The following is a 14,288-nucleotide window of genomic DNA, read 5'->3' as shown; positions in this document are numbered from 1 at the left end:
TCTGGAAGGATGTCTGAAGATTATTCGCAATTTTGTGTGCATTACACATCAATGAGAGGGGCAGCTCAGGCGCTGGCTGGGACCCGCCTCACCTCGGGCTCATTACACTGCAGACCGAGTCGTAAATCCCCCGTAATTCCCGCGTGCGGGAGACGCCGTTTCACTCAGGTATGACATGTTCTTCCTGCTCGGAGACTGAGAAAGAAAACACAACACACACACACACACACACACACACACACACACACACACACACACACACACACAGCTGATGCTGCATTTATTTCAGAAGACGCTCATATTAAGACGTTTCACACGTAATCGGTACGTTTGTTCGTTTTCCGGTCTTCAGGACAGACGAGTTTCCGGATTCTGGTGAAGGAAGGAGCATTTATAGCTGCTATAATAATGTACGCAAGATGTTGTTTTGGAAGCCGTAGGGAAGTGGTAGCTCAGTGAGGATGTCTTGAAGTTTACAGCTTTACTTCTGACACTGGAGACTCAAAAAAACAAGAAACTAAAACGTTCAACAAACTTCTCTGTACAGAAAACACACGTTAATATAGACACCTTCTCATATAAATGCAACATTGAGAGAGCGTGTGTGTGTGTGTGTGTGTGTGCTCCTCACCAGTCTCCGAGCAGGAAGAACATGTCGTACCTGAGCGAACAGCATTTCTACACTCTCGGTTTAGCGAAGAGGAAAAACCACGAGCAGGAATTATGGGGGATTCGACACGCTGGTGTGACAGAACAGAGTTCCGGTTACTAGAATGATGGTGATTATTTTTTAAGTGAATGTTTATCTCGTTTATACAACGAAGCAGCGGAGAGATAGGGGCCTTGCTCAGGGGCCTGACTGTGACAGCTTTTGAATTTTAAATCCAACATATTGACCACTGAGCTACCACTTCCCACCATACAGAACAGAGAGAAAGTGGTCCCTATACAACTGTTCATACACAACTGAACAGTTGAGAGATAGGGGCCTTGCTCAGGGGCCCAACAGCGGCAGGTTTTGATGAAGCTGAGATTTGAACTCACAACCTTCTAACCATAAATTTATCATCATAACCATAGAGCTACCACTTCATGTCACAGAGTTAAGTGGCCATTACACAACTGTATATATGGAAAAAAGGGTCAGGGGCCTTACTCAAGGGCCCAACAGTGTCCACGTTTGGTGATGCGTGGATTTGAACTCACCACCTTCTAATCAGAAATCCAGCATATTAACCACTGAGCTACGACTTCCCACTGTGTGGAACGAAGAGAAACGGGTCCCTATACAACTGAGCAATTGAGAGATAGGAGCCTTGCTCAAGGGCCCAACAGTGGCAGCGTTTGTGATGCTAGGATTTAAACTCATTGACATTTAATTAAACGTCCACTGTCTTAACCACTGAGCGTCAGGCTTCTTTCTAATTTTCTAAGACGCTGGTGAGGGAAGGAGCGTTTATAGCTGCTATAACGCAAATAAGAACTCGTTTTTACTGATGTTGCACAATATCAATTGGATGAGGGCGTTCTTAAACAAAAATCAGAACTGTGGGGACATGAAACATCTCTTGATGTTCTCGAAAATAATCGTCACGTTGGTAACTCATGCAGCCCGAAACTGCCCGAGACATTGTTTTTATTCCCACATAATTTTGTATTTTTTGTTTCTGTGGATATTTTTTTTCCAGTCTTGTGTAAATAGTTTTTGGCATTTTGGAGGTGGAAGGTTTTGCCAAGGCGATGTATCGCCTTCAGGGTTTTGTGCTATGTGTAGAATCTCAAACACCAGAGGAAATGGGGAAGAAACGAGCAAGACATCAAACTTTCAGAGATCCTCGCAGGGCGTCTATATTTAGTGCAGGTAAAGTCAAAAATCAGTTCAGCACGGCTACAAAAAGCTAAATGGCATCGCTGCTAGGACCGAAGCAGATCTTCTTTTACTTTTAGCCTCTAAAAGGAATCAGATGAAGAACGTAGGCAGGGATGAACACATTTATTTGTCAGGGTGGTGATCTCATGGGGAACCGCTTTCATTTATTTATATATTTATTTGCTAAAGTTTTCTGCTTCGGGAGCGGTTCAATTTTTTTTCCTCTCCAGTAACCGACATCTTCGTCTCATCATCCACATGAAAACGCTTCAAAGACAAACGGAAGGCAATTGATTTCAAAGACGGAAAAAAAACTTTAACTGGGGAAAGAATGTTAGCATTAACCGCATGTTCACGCTAGCAAGCGACTGAACGACAGGTCGCTAAACCCCGAGGTGAAGCAGAGAGCATTTAAGCGGTGAAAGGCCTCAAACACAGCCGTGGATTATCACCTTCTACTATGGTCACATCTCAGCATTGAGGAGTTCAAGCTGTTATTGATGTTAGCAGAGCGATATTGACTGCTATATATATAAAAAGAAACACTTTATTTATTTATTATGCATTTTATAAACGTCTCGTTACAGCTACAAATCTGCTGCTCCGAATCACACACAGATAAAGAATAATTAATTTCCTTTGTTGCGTCTCTACTAACAATGCGGCTGTAGGAGTTTTTCTTCTCCTTAAATTCATCTTGTGCCTCAAATCCATTTCTGAAATTTCCCCGTATTCACCACAGAAGGTTCACCACACGCAAAACTCCACCATTAAGAAATGTGTACAATCGCTGCTTCGCTCTGGATGGAACCGGAACTGGAGGTTACTATGGTTACAGGTGTTTATAAGCAGAGCATTCATTTAGATTCAACTGACAAACGCAAACTACCTAAACTTCCAGCCAATCACGATCCACTATTCACACCTGAACTCCTTTCAGCCAATCACAATCTACTATTCACAGCTGAACTCCTTCCAGCCAATCACAATCCACTATTCACACCTGAACTCCTCCAGCCAATCACAATCCACTATTCACAGCCGAACTCCTTCCAGCCAATCACAATCCACTATTCACACTGACCCCCATAATTTTTTAATAAAACGTGTGCCACAGACGAGTACGTGGTCCGACAGCGTTACTATGAAACCCTACAGATTGGGAAGTGAAGTAACAGTTAAATAAATACAGCAGAACCTGCATGAGTTTTCTCCTCATCTCCGACGCCTCCATGACTTACTCACTTCTTCTCCAGCCTCACCTGCAGAATCCTCACCCACACAACACACACTTACCCAACTTAAAAAGAGCTATCATTGTGTAATCAGGTATTATACAAGTATACAAGAGGGGGAAAAAAAAAGTCAAGCGGCGTGTGTACATCCTGCGCTGAAAAGAAATCGAAATGTCAAAGACATTTGTGATTCATCTTCATGAGTGTTGAATTACAGTAATCCTTTCACATGGAAGCTGCATAAACGCGCATTAACGTAATGTACGCAGTTCCAGTCCAACCTTTCTGTTCGCATTAAACCTCCAGTAAGGATACACGGCTCCTCTTCCCTCATCCACAAGGACTTGTTTTTTTATTTCGCGGACGCACGTGTTACGGATAACGGCGTTCGCCCTGGCGCACGTCTTTTTAAATCCCGAACGAAAGCAAAGGGCCTCGGCGTAGCGTTTGGCAATAACACATTAGCATAACAAGCTCAAAGCGAGACTTCGGCGCTCTCTTTGTTGAAGAAACTTCAGGAGAATTATTTCAAAAGATGCACAAAACAGACCACGGGCTCCATCGCGCCTGGAGTCGTGATTGATTGCCTCCGAAATCAGCAATTAAGGCCATGCGATCAAAACAAGGTGGGAGTTTCCAGCAGGCCTGAGCTCACTTGGGTGCATTTTGCTGGAGGCATGGCTCATTGGAGAAGGTTAACGCCAGAATAAATAACCGTCTTTGCTGTTATTATTAGGATTAGTGCATAATATGGGTTTAAAAAAAATATATAAATAAGTAAAGAAAAAGAAGAAGAAGAAGAAGAAGGAGCACACAGACCTACTCGGGTCGGCGGCGGTTTACTGGAATCTTAAGAAGGCCAAGGAGATTATGCTAGGAGTGTCTGTCAATCCGTACACCCCAAAATACCCCCCACACACACACACACACACACACACACACACAGACACACACACACAGACACACACACACACACACTCTCCCGGCATCCCATTCCATCCCAACCCATCATGGCCTCTCCTTGATCTTGTGCAAATTTCACACTTCACTGGGGATGCTAACGTGCAGGCGCTGAGCTGTTTTGATGTTTATTCATTTGCACCGTCTGCGAACGCGAGAGAGGAAAAGTGGACCTCTGATACTCGAGTCGCCATCAAACTTTAATGAGCAGGAATAAATTAGCGACAGAAATCGTTTTAATTTGAAACTAAGCATCATCGAGTTCGTCTCTCCTCGGCTTTTCCCTGCATATTTCATGCCAACAAAAAGGCACAAGCTGCGGTCTTTCATCAGACGCCGTCTCTGGGGATTCGAACACGAGTTCACATTACGGTTACCGTTGACGACGACGCTGTTGTTGAGAGAGAAAAAAAAAAAAAAAAAGAAATAATAAAAAAAAAAATTGGTAATCACGTCTGCTGCATTTCCGTGAGTTCTATTTGAAACTTGACCGGCCGGACGGCGTCGACCTCGAAACCGCATCTGGGACACGTGAAGAACACGTCGGCGGTCGTACGGCTTTTGACGCAGTAGTAGCAGAAGACGTGGCTGCACCCGATGGCGTGGGGCATGACCGGCCACTCGGAGCATATTGCGCACTCGGAGCGTCCGCCCGACTCCGATTCCCGACCTGCGCGATCGGAACCGGAGAAGAACCCAGACACGCGGGACTTCAGCTTCCACACGTTGATCAGAGGAAGCAGGAAAATAAGGAACTCAGCAAAGCCGTGCCACAGCAGTTCCCGGTTCATGTAACGAAAGTTGATTTCGCGGGCACCCCGGTCCTGGACAAACACCGGCCGCACTCCGAGCATCCTCTCCGTCAGGGTGGGAAACATCCCGCTTTGAAGAAAGAGCATAAAGTTGAGCAGGCTAGCCACTTTGGCCGCGCTGCTAAACAAAGCTAGAGCATGACGTGCTTTCTGGAGGCCCGAGTGTCCGAGGAAGAAGCTGTGAGAACGTTCTTTCAGCCACTTCTCGCCCACCGTCAACAAAGCAAACCAGAGTTTCTGCTTCCTGCTTAGAGAGCGGTATTTCTGTCCGGCGATGAGCGTGTTGTGGTAGCGGATGTTGAGAAGCGTCTGGCCCACGGTGGCACTCCTGGAATACACGGTGAACCTCCAGACGAGGAGCTGCAGCAGAGCTTTGAGCTCCGGCTCCACCCGAGTCAGCAGGCCTGGTTTGAAATTCTGGAAGCATCGAGCGAACCGGGACCAGACGAGCAGCTCCAGGGCATCGTCCAGCTCGAAGGCATCCAGCTGGCTGATTCTCAGGACACGAGGTGACGAGTTTTCACTTCCGGCTGCAAGCACAAAAAGGCAGACGAGTTCAGGTCTCTGCATTTCACTTAAAAAAAAAAAAAAAAAAAAAAAGCCTGTCCTAAATTCTTCTTAATGCCGTCCCCTCTGGAGCTTCAAGCCGAGGACGAAATCACATCACAGGAGATTATCCTCACGCCGCACGCATGGCACCGCAGTAAACAGGCGCCGTACGGGACTGCTTCGCTCTGACGGCTTTTTTCCCTCTAAATACCATCTGAGAACTTTTAGGGAATATTGGAGCGAGTTTATCTCTCTTTTTCAAAGCACTTTAGAAACGAGGACCAGGGCCCAAGGTGGCCACCTCTTCTCTTTGTGCTCGTCAATGGACGGGATTAGGACAATCTCCGACATAAACTGGCTTACAGAATTTAGGGAAGCGACTATATATAAAGGCTTTAAGTGGACCGTTGATAAAGTCGTGCGACTATAATATATTCATGAGTGTATATATATATATATTGTGTAGAAGTAGGACAGGTGAATACATGAATAGATGCATTATAAGCACTGCACCATGTCATATTTTCCTACAACTCACAGCAAAAACTGTAACATTTACCACATTAGAACAATCGTGTTTTATGACAACACCTTTAATTCCTGGTATTAATTCCTGGTATTATTGCCCATACGACTGCTATGCACTTTTTGATCATCCTATTCCCCATTCAGTCCCCACGTACATCTAAAATAAAAATGCGCCACGCTTCCGTTTTCAATCGTTTCCTAAAGGTTTTTCATCTGCACTGAAACGTCTGGAAATGCACGTGTCCCTGTACTGTGCATGTGCGAAAGCGTGAGTCGATCCGACCTCGGCAACGGCAAAAATACGCGTCATCGTTTTTCAAAAGCCTCCGCAACATGACGGGAAAAAAACAGCGTTTTCAAATGTATCCACTAGGGGCGCCATTTCAAATAGCTATGCTTTTGTTGACGACAACGCCGTCTCATTGTCGGGGGAAGAAAAAATAAACAAACAAACAAAACAAACATACATGCTGAGATAGATCGATCTGTTTGATTTGTCTCGGTTTGTACAGACGAAACAAAGACGCGGCGGCATTGTGAATCTAAGAAAGGAATGTAAAGGTAAAGTTTAGCTTTTCATGTCCAGTGCACACTGGGAACTCGGGCATCCCTGTCATTGTCACTGTCATCTTCTTCTTTTCAAAAGCTTTTATTGAGCAGTTTACAAGTCAGGAATGAATACGTTATATTCGAGAACATATTATTGACAGCGACCTATCAATAGTAACACAACTATTGTCAAGGGCCTGTCAATATTAATGTAATTATGATTTAGACGATCACGCAGACGTTAGCCGGGGCCAAGTAATATCTCCTACAGGCCCCGCTATCAATACGGGGATTACTATTGACCTGTTCACTCCGACTCAAAAGCGGTTGCCAAATATATAACAACTAGACACTTTTGTCAATGTCCGCTGCCTATAAAAATTAAGCAGTTGAATTTACAGGGTTTCAGCTGGAGAGCTGCAGAGAGAAGAAGGAAAACAAAAATCCATGTATCCTTCTGTAATCATGAAAATTCTCAATCGATGGTTGTGTTTACCTCGACTGTAATCAGAGGACCTGACCTACATACAAGAGAGCTGTGATTCATAAACATGCATTGACCGTGGGGGGGAGGGGGGTGGATATGATGGAGTGAGCAAGAGAGGAAAAAATCTCAGGGCTGTAAATTTTATTGAAATAATTCTACACATTTATCATTCTCATATCATCTTCTTTCAGCTTCTCCCATTAGGGGGCGCTACAGCGGATCATCCGTCTCCATACCCCCCTGTCCTCTACATCTGCCTCTTTCAAACCAACTACCTGCATGTCTTCCCTCACCACATCCATAAACCTCCTCCTTGGTCTTCCGCTTTTCCTCCTTCCTGGTGTCTCCATCCTCAGCATTCTCCTACTGATATACCCCATGTCCCTCCTCTGCACATGTCCAAACCATCTCAATCTCACCTCCCTCACCTTGTCTCCAAAACGTCCTACATGCGCTGTCCCTCAAATAAACTAATTTCTAATCCTGTCCATCCTCGTCACTCCCAACGAAAACCTCAACATCTTCAGCTCTGCTCCCTCCAGCTCCACCTCCTGTCTTTTACTCAATGCCACTGTCTCTAATCCATACAACATCTCAGGTCTCACCACGTCCTATAAACTTTCCCTTTCAATCTCTCAGATACTCTTCTATCACAAATCACTCCTGCTATCACTCTTCTCCACTCCACCCTGCCTGCACTCTTTTTATTCACTTCTCTAAAACACTCTCCATTACTTTACACTGTTGACCCCAGGTACCTGAACTCCTCCACCTTCTCCACCTCTTCTCCCTGCAACCGCACCACTCCACTGCCCTCCCTCTCATTCTCATTCACACACGTACTGTCTTACTCCCGTTGACTTTCATTCCCCTTCTCTCCAGCGCGTACCTCCACCTCTCCAGGCTCTTCTCCACCTGCTCACTACTCTCACCACAAACCACAATATCATCCACAAACATCATAGTCCATAGAGACTCCTGTCTGTCCTCGTCCGTCAACCCATCCATCACAACTGCAAACAGGAAAGGGTTCAGAGTCGATCCTTTTGTGCACCTTCCTCCACGCTAATACGTCACCCTATGATCCTCCTTCTTCTTAAAATAAGTGTTCACCACTGCGATTTGGATCCTTATAGCAAAACCTACCACCATCCACATTCGTCTCCTTTAAACCATACCCACCATCACCTTTACCTTCACCTACATGCCCATTTTTCCTAGGTATCTTCTCCACCACTTCACTGATGACATTTATCATCTCCCCTTTAAATTCCAGCTTCACGTTCATCACTCTATCAGAAACTCTCTTCACCTCCACTACACTCTTACTGTACTCTTTCTTCAGGATCACCCCTACACCATTTCTCTTTCCATCCACACCATGATAGAACGGTTTAAACCCCTCCAATGTTCCTGGTCTCACTTCTTTTCCACTTGGTCTCCTGAACACACCACATGTCCACCTTTCTCCTCTCCATCATATCAGCTTCTCTCCTTCCAATATGTGGATTAGAAATGAGGGCACGCGGTTTAGCGTTTGTGCAGAATCGGCTCGGCTCAGACAAATAAACTCGACACAAAAGTGCTGAATTTTAAGCAGCAACCAAAAGAACGAGGAGCAAATACATTCGCTTTTGCCGAGTCAAATCCCTGACAACCGGCATTAAATGACAAACGACTGGCAACGAAGCGGGCCATAAAGCGCCTCGTCCCCAGGCGGCTGAGCCTCGCAATTCTGCAACAGATAAGAACGCTAACAGCATGACCTTCAGCCTTCGAGCATCACAACGCTGCAGATTTCATGCAGCAGACCCACTTCCACCACCCTCAGAACCACATCTACAGGTGAAAAGGTCACAAGTTCTGTACAGTAAAACGTACTAAATTTGGTTTCATCCTTCCACCCCCCAACTGTTACCATGACGACACTTCTCTCAGTTCTAGCTAGTACCAGTTAATGAGAGGTCTTGAAATATATAATTTTTTTTTACTTTTCCCCAAGATATAATTTATAATCCAATTATTTTTTATAAATGATTTAAAAACAGTATTTTATTATCATTTTTTTATTCCTCCTGCACCATGAGGCGCATTTAGCAGCATCTGACGGTTTACTGGCCGTTTCTGTAGCAGACTAAAGCTCAACCTCTTCCTTTCACAGCCGGGTTTGGACCATCCATGGCAGAGTAACTTACGCCCACAACTGAGCACCCATGAGGGGTTAAGGGCCCTGCTCAAGGGCCCAAGATGGGCAGCCTGGTATGACTTGGACTCGAACACACAACTCCCAAAGCCAAAGTTTTAGAGCCTTAACCACTAGAACCACCTCACCTAAAAAAGTAAAAAATAAGAAAAACATACGTTTAATTTAGGGCTGTAACGATTCCTCGAGTATCAGTAATTCAAATACAAAAATTATTTGCCTCGATGCTTCGTTAGGCCATTTTACTACACACGGAGCACTGTGTTTCCCCACGGACCGTTATTACTGACGCACCACCCGCTAAACTCCGGATCGCTCTGGACTGGTAAACACAGAAGACGCTGCAGAATAAAATATGGATGAAAGAAGCAGAGAAGATTGAGGCCAACAGAAACGCTAGCTGCATGCCTAGCTCAAACCTAAGAGAGAAACTCGAGACTTTTTTTTTTTAAATACCATTGGCAAGAATTGAGATTTTACAACCCTATAATGCCGAGGCGTCCAAATTTGCTCCGACAAGGAACTATTATAAGATCTCTCCCTTATGAGCTGTTGGTTGAGTTTGGTAAAGCGTGGTGTAGCTGCAGCTTGAAGTGCGCATGCACATGGAATGGATTCATTTCAATACGTTGTTTTTTTACAGCTTAAAAATACAACAAAAACTTTTTTTAATGTTTAATAAGAAATAAAGATCAATGCCAATGCCATTTATTGCCGTTGTTCGGCTTCTAATAGAAACATGGCATCAAAAGTCACCACACGCCAACTTTTAATCGGTTCTCAGTCTCGTTTCATCTTCACTGGACGAAAGAGAAAAAAATCAAACCCCATTACATGGCGTTCTGGTGAACGTCCCAAACGTAACCATGCTGTGAATATTGGAATAACGTTTTTTTTTTCAGCAGGCCATAAATTTCATATTTTTGCATCGTGTCCTGACTGGATAACAGATTCAAAAACTAAAGTAATCTAACAAAGAGATCCATTGTGACCCCCCGATCCTGGAAAACACACCAAAAAAAAAAAAATCAAAACAAAGCTTTATTTATTTATTTATTTGTTTTAGTGAGGACCTGATACACGAGCGGCCGTGTGGAACCTTTCCGGTTGTGCGCGTGCTGTTAATCAGTGCGACGGCGCCTTTTAATCTGCAATGCGCTCGTTCGATTTGAGCCGAAGCTTATGCATTCATGATGACTCCCACAGCAGCGTATCAATTCCATCATGATAAATAGGTCAATTTGAAACTTTTTAGCTGATGTCATCTTTGGTTGGTAAATTACTCCCCGCGTGTCCGTACTAATTGTGCCGTTATAAAATATGAATGCGAACAAATGTATCGAGGGGGTCCGAGGCGATGCGTCATGCTTTATCAAAGCGACCCCATTTCCCTAATTCCTAATTGTGCGAGCTCGCGCGCAAGCAGAGGAAAAAAAAAAAAGTTAACGTTTGAGAAACAGCCTTTAAAGTGAGTCTGACACAAAGATATGAGCTTCGCTTAATCTAGTTTGCACAGAGCATAAATAATTTAAGGGAATTAATTGATTTTGCGAGTAGGAAGGTGGAAGATGCAAAGCCTGCGCGAGTAATAAGTACAGAAGTTTGCAGGAAAACAACTTAAAATCTCATGAAACATTTAAAGGCTGAGGCAGCAAGAATGACTGGAAAGGACAGTTAATAAATGAGAAAACGGCGAGGCCGCGATTTTTACGGAGTGAAGACTCCAAACGCTCGACTGACGCGAACAACAGGACGGATGTACGAGTCGGATAAGGCTGAATAAGTCTCGGCTTAAATATTCGTATATAATATTTAAAGGGATCTTCTCCAGAAATACCTGGTCATTACACAATGAGCAAATGTTAAACTGTTCTATTTATCAGATTCTGGAAAAAAAAAATGTATCTAACATAAAAAAAGACATTTGATGTACGTGACTCGATCGACATCCGAATGGAAATCTGCAGTACGTTTCGTGATACAGATGATACGCATAAGAAACTATGGGATTTGTGCATAATTTCGTAACACAATCTTACGCTGAGGATCAGACCGAGAGTTTAAAGGATGGAAGAGTCGATCAGCAAGCGGATTTTTTTATCTATTAATCGTGTAATAGTTTTGATCGGGGAGGGTTGTGATATTTATCACCAATAAACAAGCAAACAATAAACAAATGCATAAATAAATAAGTCAACTAATGAGGCAGGACCCTTTATTGATCAATGGGGTCTTCAGGTTGAAAATTACATGGAAATAGGATCTAGTAAATGTGGGGAGGTGCTCGGTTAGTGGTTCAGGCGCTGGACTTTGGAGCTTAAAGTCATGAGTTTAAATCTTAACGTCACCACGCTCTGGGGCCCCTGGGCAAGGCCCTTAACCCCTCCACTGCTGAGTTATAATGAGAATATATTTTATTTATGGACGTGTTACATGTCGATGAGGGACACCATACATGCAATAAAAACAAAACAATCACTAATTACAGCATGTAAACAAAATACTGAAAAAAAGCGTACAGGTATTGTTTACTTTTACTGTTTACTTTTATACGTTAGAATGTAATTAGAAATAGAAGAATACAAAGCTGTTTTGAAATAAAACTTTCAGTTGAACACATTTAGGAAGGCGATTCTAAATTCAATATGCCAGATGTTGTGTGTTTATTATAAAGCCGTGTAAACATATTTACCCATTTTGAGCTCAAACACGACACGATGAATGCAGCAGTTCCTTCATTTCCGGGTTGCGTCTCCAGAAGCCCCGCCTCTAATCGAATACACCAATCGTAGACCGCTCTGTTGTCACGTGTGCGATTTGACGCAGCCAATCGCGTGTCGCGCCTGAGTGCGCGAGGCAAACTCGATTTTTACATTATTAAAGCAGCGGAGGCGATGAGGGCGGGGCTGATTTCTCAACCGAACTCCTGTGTCGGACGTAAGGGTAGATTGTGATATTCTAACCAATCAGAGAGAGGGATTTTTATACTTAATACAATCTCACCCAATCATATTCGAGTAAGGGCGGGATGTTTTTTTTGGAGACCCGGAAGGACGCCGTTGACTAGACAACAGTGATTATTGACAGTCCTGGGAATAAACCGCAAAATGAATAGTGTGTATATATAAAAAAGGAATATTTAAATAGTTTGTAAAAATGCGTGGCTTTTTTTTATTGCAAGTAGTTTTACACGTGATAAATTGTTGCTAGGTTAGTAAGAGAAGGATGAGGGATTTTATTTAGAAGTTGCACTGAAACATGGCAGAAGCTCAGATTTACAGTTAAAATAACGATGGACCAAAACTTATGTTCTGGTTTGGAGGAAAAACCCAGTTGTCCTGTCAACAAATCAGTGAAAGGTTTGCTGAACGAGGTCCAGAGTGTTTACGGAGAGAAGCTCAGGCGCCTTGAGTGTGAAATAAAATGCTCTCCAGAGGAGATCCTGAAGGTACGTGGACAATCACTTCTGATATTCTTCCTGAGAGATGTTCCTTTTATTTTCTATTTAACAAACCCTGGTGAGAACATTTACTTTGACAAAATGTCCAGACTTTATCTCCAAATATTTAGCTGAAATAGTTTTCTGTGCCTCTTGTAAAACTCACCAAAGATGTTAAAACTCACCAAAGATGTTCTTCACTAGGAGATTTATGGAGATATATGGAGTGATCCAGTTCATCCCAGAGCAGTTCAGTAGGATTGAGGTGCGGTGACTGGGCAGGTTGTTCCATAATAGATATCACTCCAGACGTCTGTTTGTTCTCTAAATAACACTTACAGAACTCAGACGCTCATCGTCTTGTATGGTGAAGTCGGTTCCAATGAGCCCAAGTCGGGAATGGGAGCTGTGTTGGTTCACTTTCACTTTCCGGAATCTTCCCTGCTCCAAAACAACCATGATCACATCTTCTCTCCAGTTCTCCATCTCACACAAGTTCTTCTGTTAGAGACAAAAATGTCCCATTTGGACTCCACAGAACTTTCTCCCACTCATTCGCTGTCCAATTCCTCCGTGTTTTTGCCTTTTACCAAAACAAAAGGAACATGCAGGTGTCCCAATAATCACGAAAGACTCACACGCTGTATATTAAGAAAAGGAAAATATACGTAACATACAGTGAGTAAATAAAGAAATAAGAATGCCGTATACAGGAGGATTTAATGTGAATTATAGTGTTGAAAAATACATCAAAATACACACTGATCAGGCACAACATGTCACCTGGAAATATTTATTAGGCGGCATGTAAACATTTTGTCCTCAAAGTTGAAAAAGTTGGAGCGTAAGGATTTGAGCGAGTTTGACAAATTGTGACGTCTAGACGACGGCAATTTTTCGACACTGTAAAGTATCATGACCATCATGAGTTTCAAAACAGAAACGCTTTTACAAAACTGATTTTTTTTTTGTAGCTTTTACCCTGTGGAATAAATCTTTGTTTTGCAGATGAAAGTCCAGATCCTACACTCTTACATAAGTGACCTGAGTGACCAGAACAGAATCCTGGTCCACACAGTGGAAGAGCTGGAGAAAGAAGCGAACGAGAAGGTCACGGACCTGAAAGCGAAACTGCAGACTTCAGATGAAGGCATTAAGGTGAGATGAGGTTACATCTGTACGCTAAGCGACACGAGCCGTTCACGGGGCCCAGGAATAAAAAAAAGTGTACGGCCGCCTTCATAGATTTAATCATGCAGAGTGCTCAGGAGCGTTAATGATTTTTTTTCCTCTTACACACACACACACACACACACACACACACACACACTTTTATACACAAGTGTACTTCACCATGTCCTTCTGTGTTTGGTTTACAAGGTTAAAAGAAAAACCTGCGTGATTTTTTTTTCTTTAAAATTTGCAATAAAAGCACAAAGTTCGTATTCATTTTTGCATCACGTTTAGTAAAAAATCTTCTCCGCACGCTTTTCTAGCTGCTCTCTAACGTTTGCGTCATCAGTTGTGTAGCGACTCTGATTATTTTTATTCGTAGTTATTTTTGTAACTCCCAAATCTACAATCCATCATGCAATTAGTATTTTTTTTTTTAGTTCCCATTCACTGCTATAATGAGCTCCAGTCTTCTGGGAAGAT

The 14,288-nt window shown here is 43.2% G+C and overlaps 2 protein-coding genes across 4 annotated transcripts in view; one reads left to right on the top strand and one right to left on the bottom strand.

Annotated features, from left to right (window-relative positions):
• Positions 1–4,247: 4,247 nt before the first annotated feature.
• Positions 4,248–12,022, bottom strand: pex2 (peroxisomal biogenesis factor 2). The gene is made up of 2 exons (XM_046833900.1): positions 11,886–12,022; positions 4,248–5,407 (listed from the first exon to the last, which is right to left on the bottom strand). Exons 1-2 carry the CDS (start codon positions 11,887–11,889, stop codon positions 4,515–4,517), a joined length of 897 nt encoding a protein of 298 aa, XP_046689856.1. The 5' UTR covers positions 11,890–12,022; the 3' UTR covers positions 4,248–4,514.
• A 191-nt stretch (positions 12,023–12,213) lies between these two features.
• Positions 12,214–14,288, top strand: part of LOC124375649 (plectin-like) — a 95,657-nt gene continuing 93,582 nt past the window's right edge. For all 3 annotated transcript variants that reach the window (XM_046834181.1, XM_046834180.1, XM_046834182.1), the window contains exons 1-2: positions 12,214–12,641; positions 13,641–13,790. In XM_046834181.1, coding sequence (XP_046690137.1) covers positions 12,486–12,641; positions 13,641–13,790 — 306 coding nt within the window. In that variant the 5' untranslated portion in view covers positions 12,214–12,485. The remainder of the gene's footprint in view (positions 12,642–13,640; positions 13,791–14,288) is intronic.

Source organism: Silurus meridionalis, chromosome 21 (genome assembly GCF_014805685.1).
Source record: "Silurus meridionalis isolate SWU-2019-XX chromosome 21, ASM1480568v1, whole genome shotgun sequence".
Taxonomy (NCBI): domain Eukaryota; kingdom Metazoa; phylum Chordata; class Actinopteri; order Siluriformes; family Siluridae; genus Silurus; species Silurus meridionalis.
Note: the sequence above shows the minus strand (reverse complement) of the source record. Positions and strands in the feature narration are given on the sequence as shown.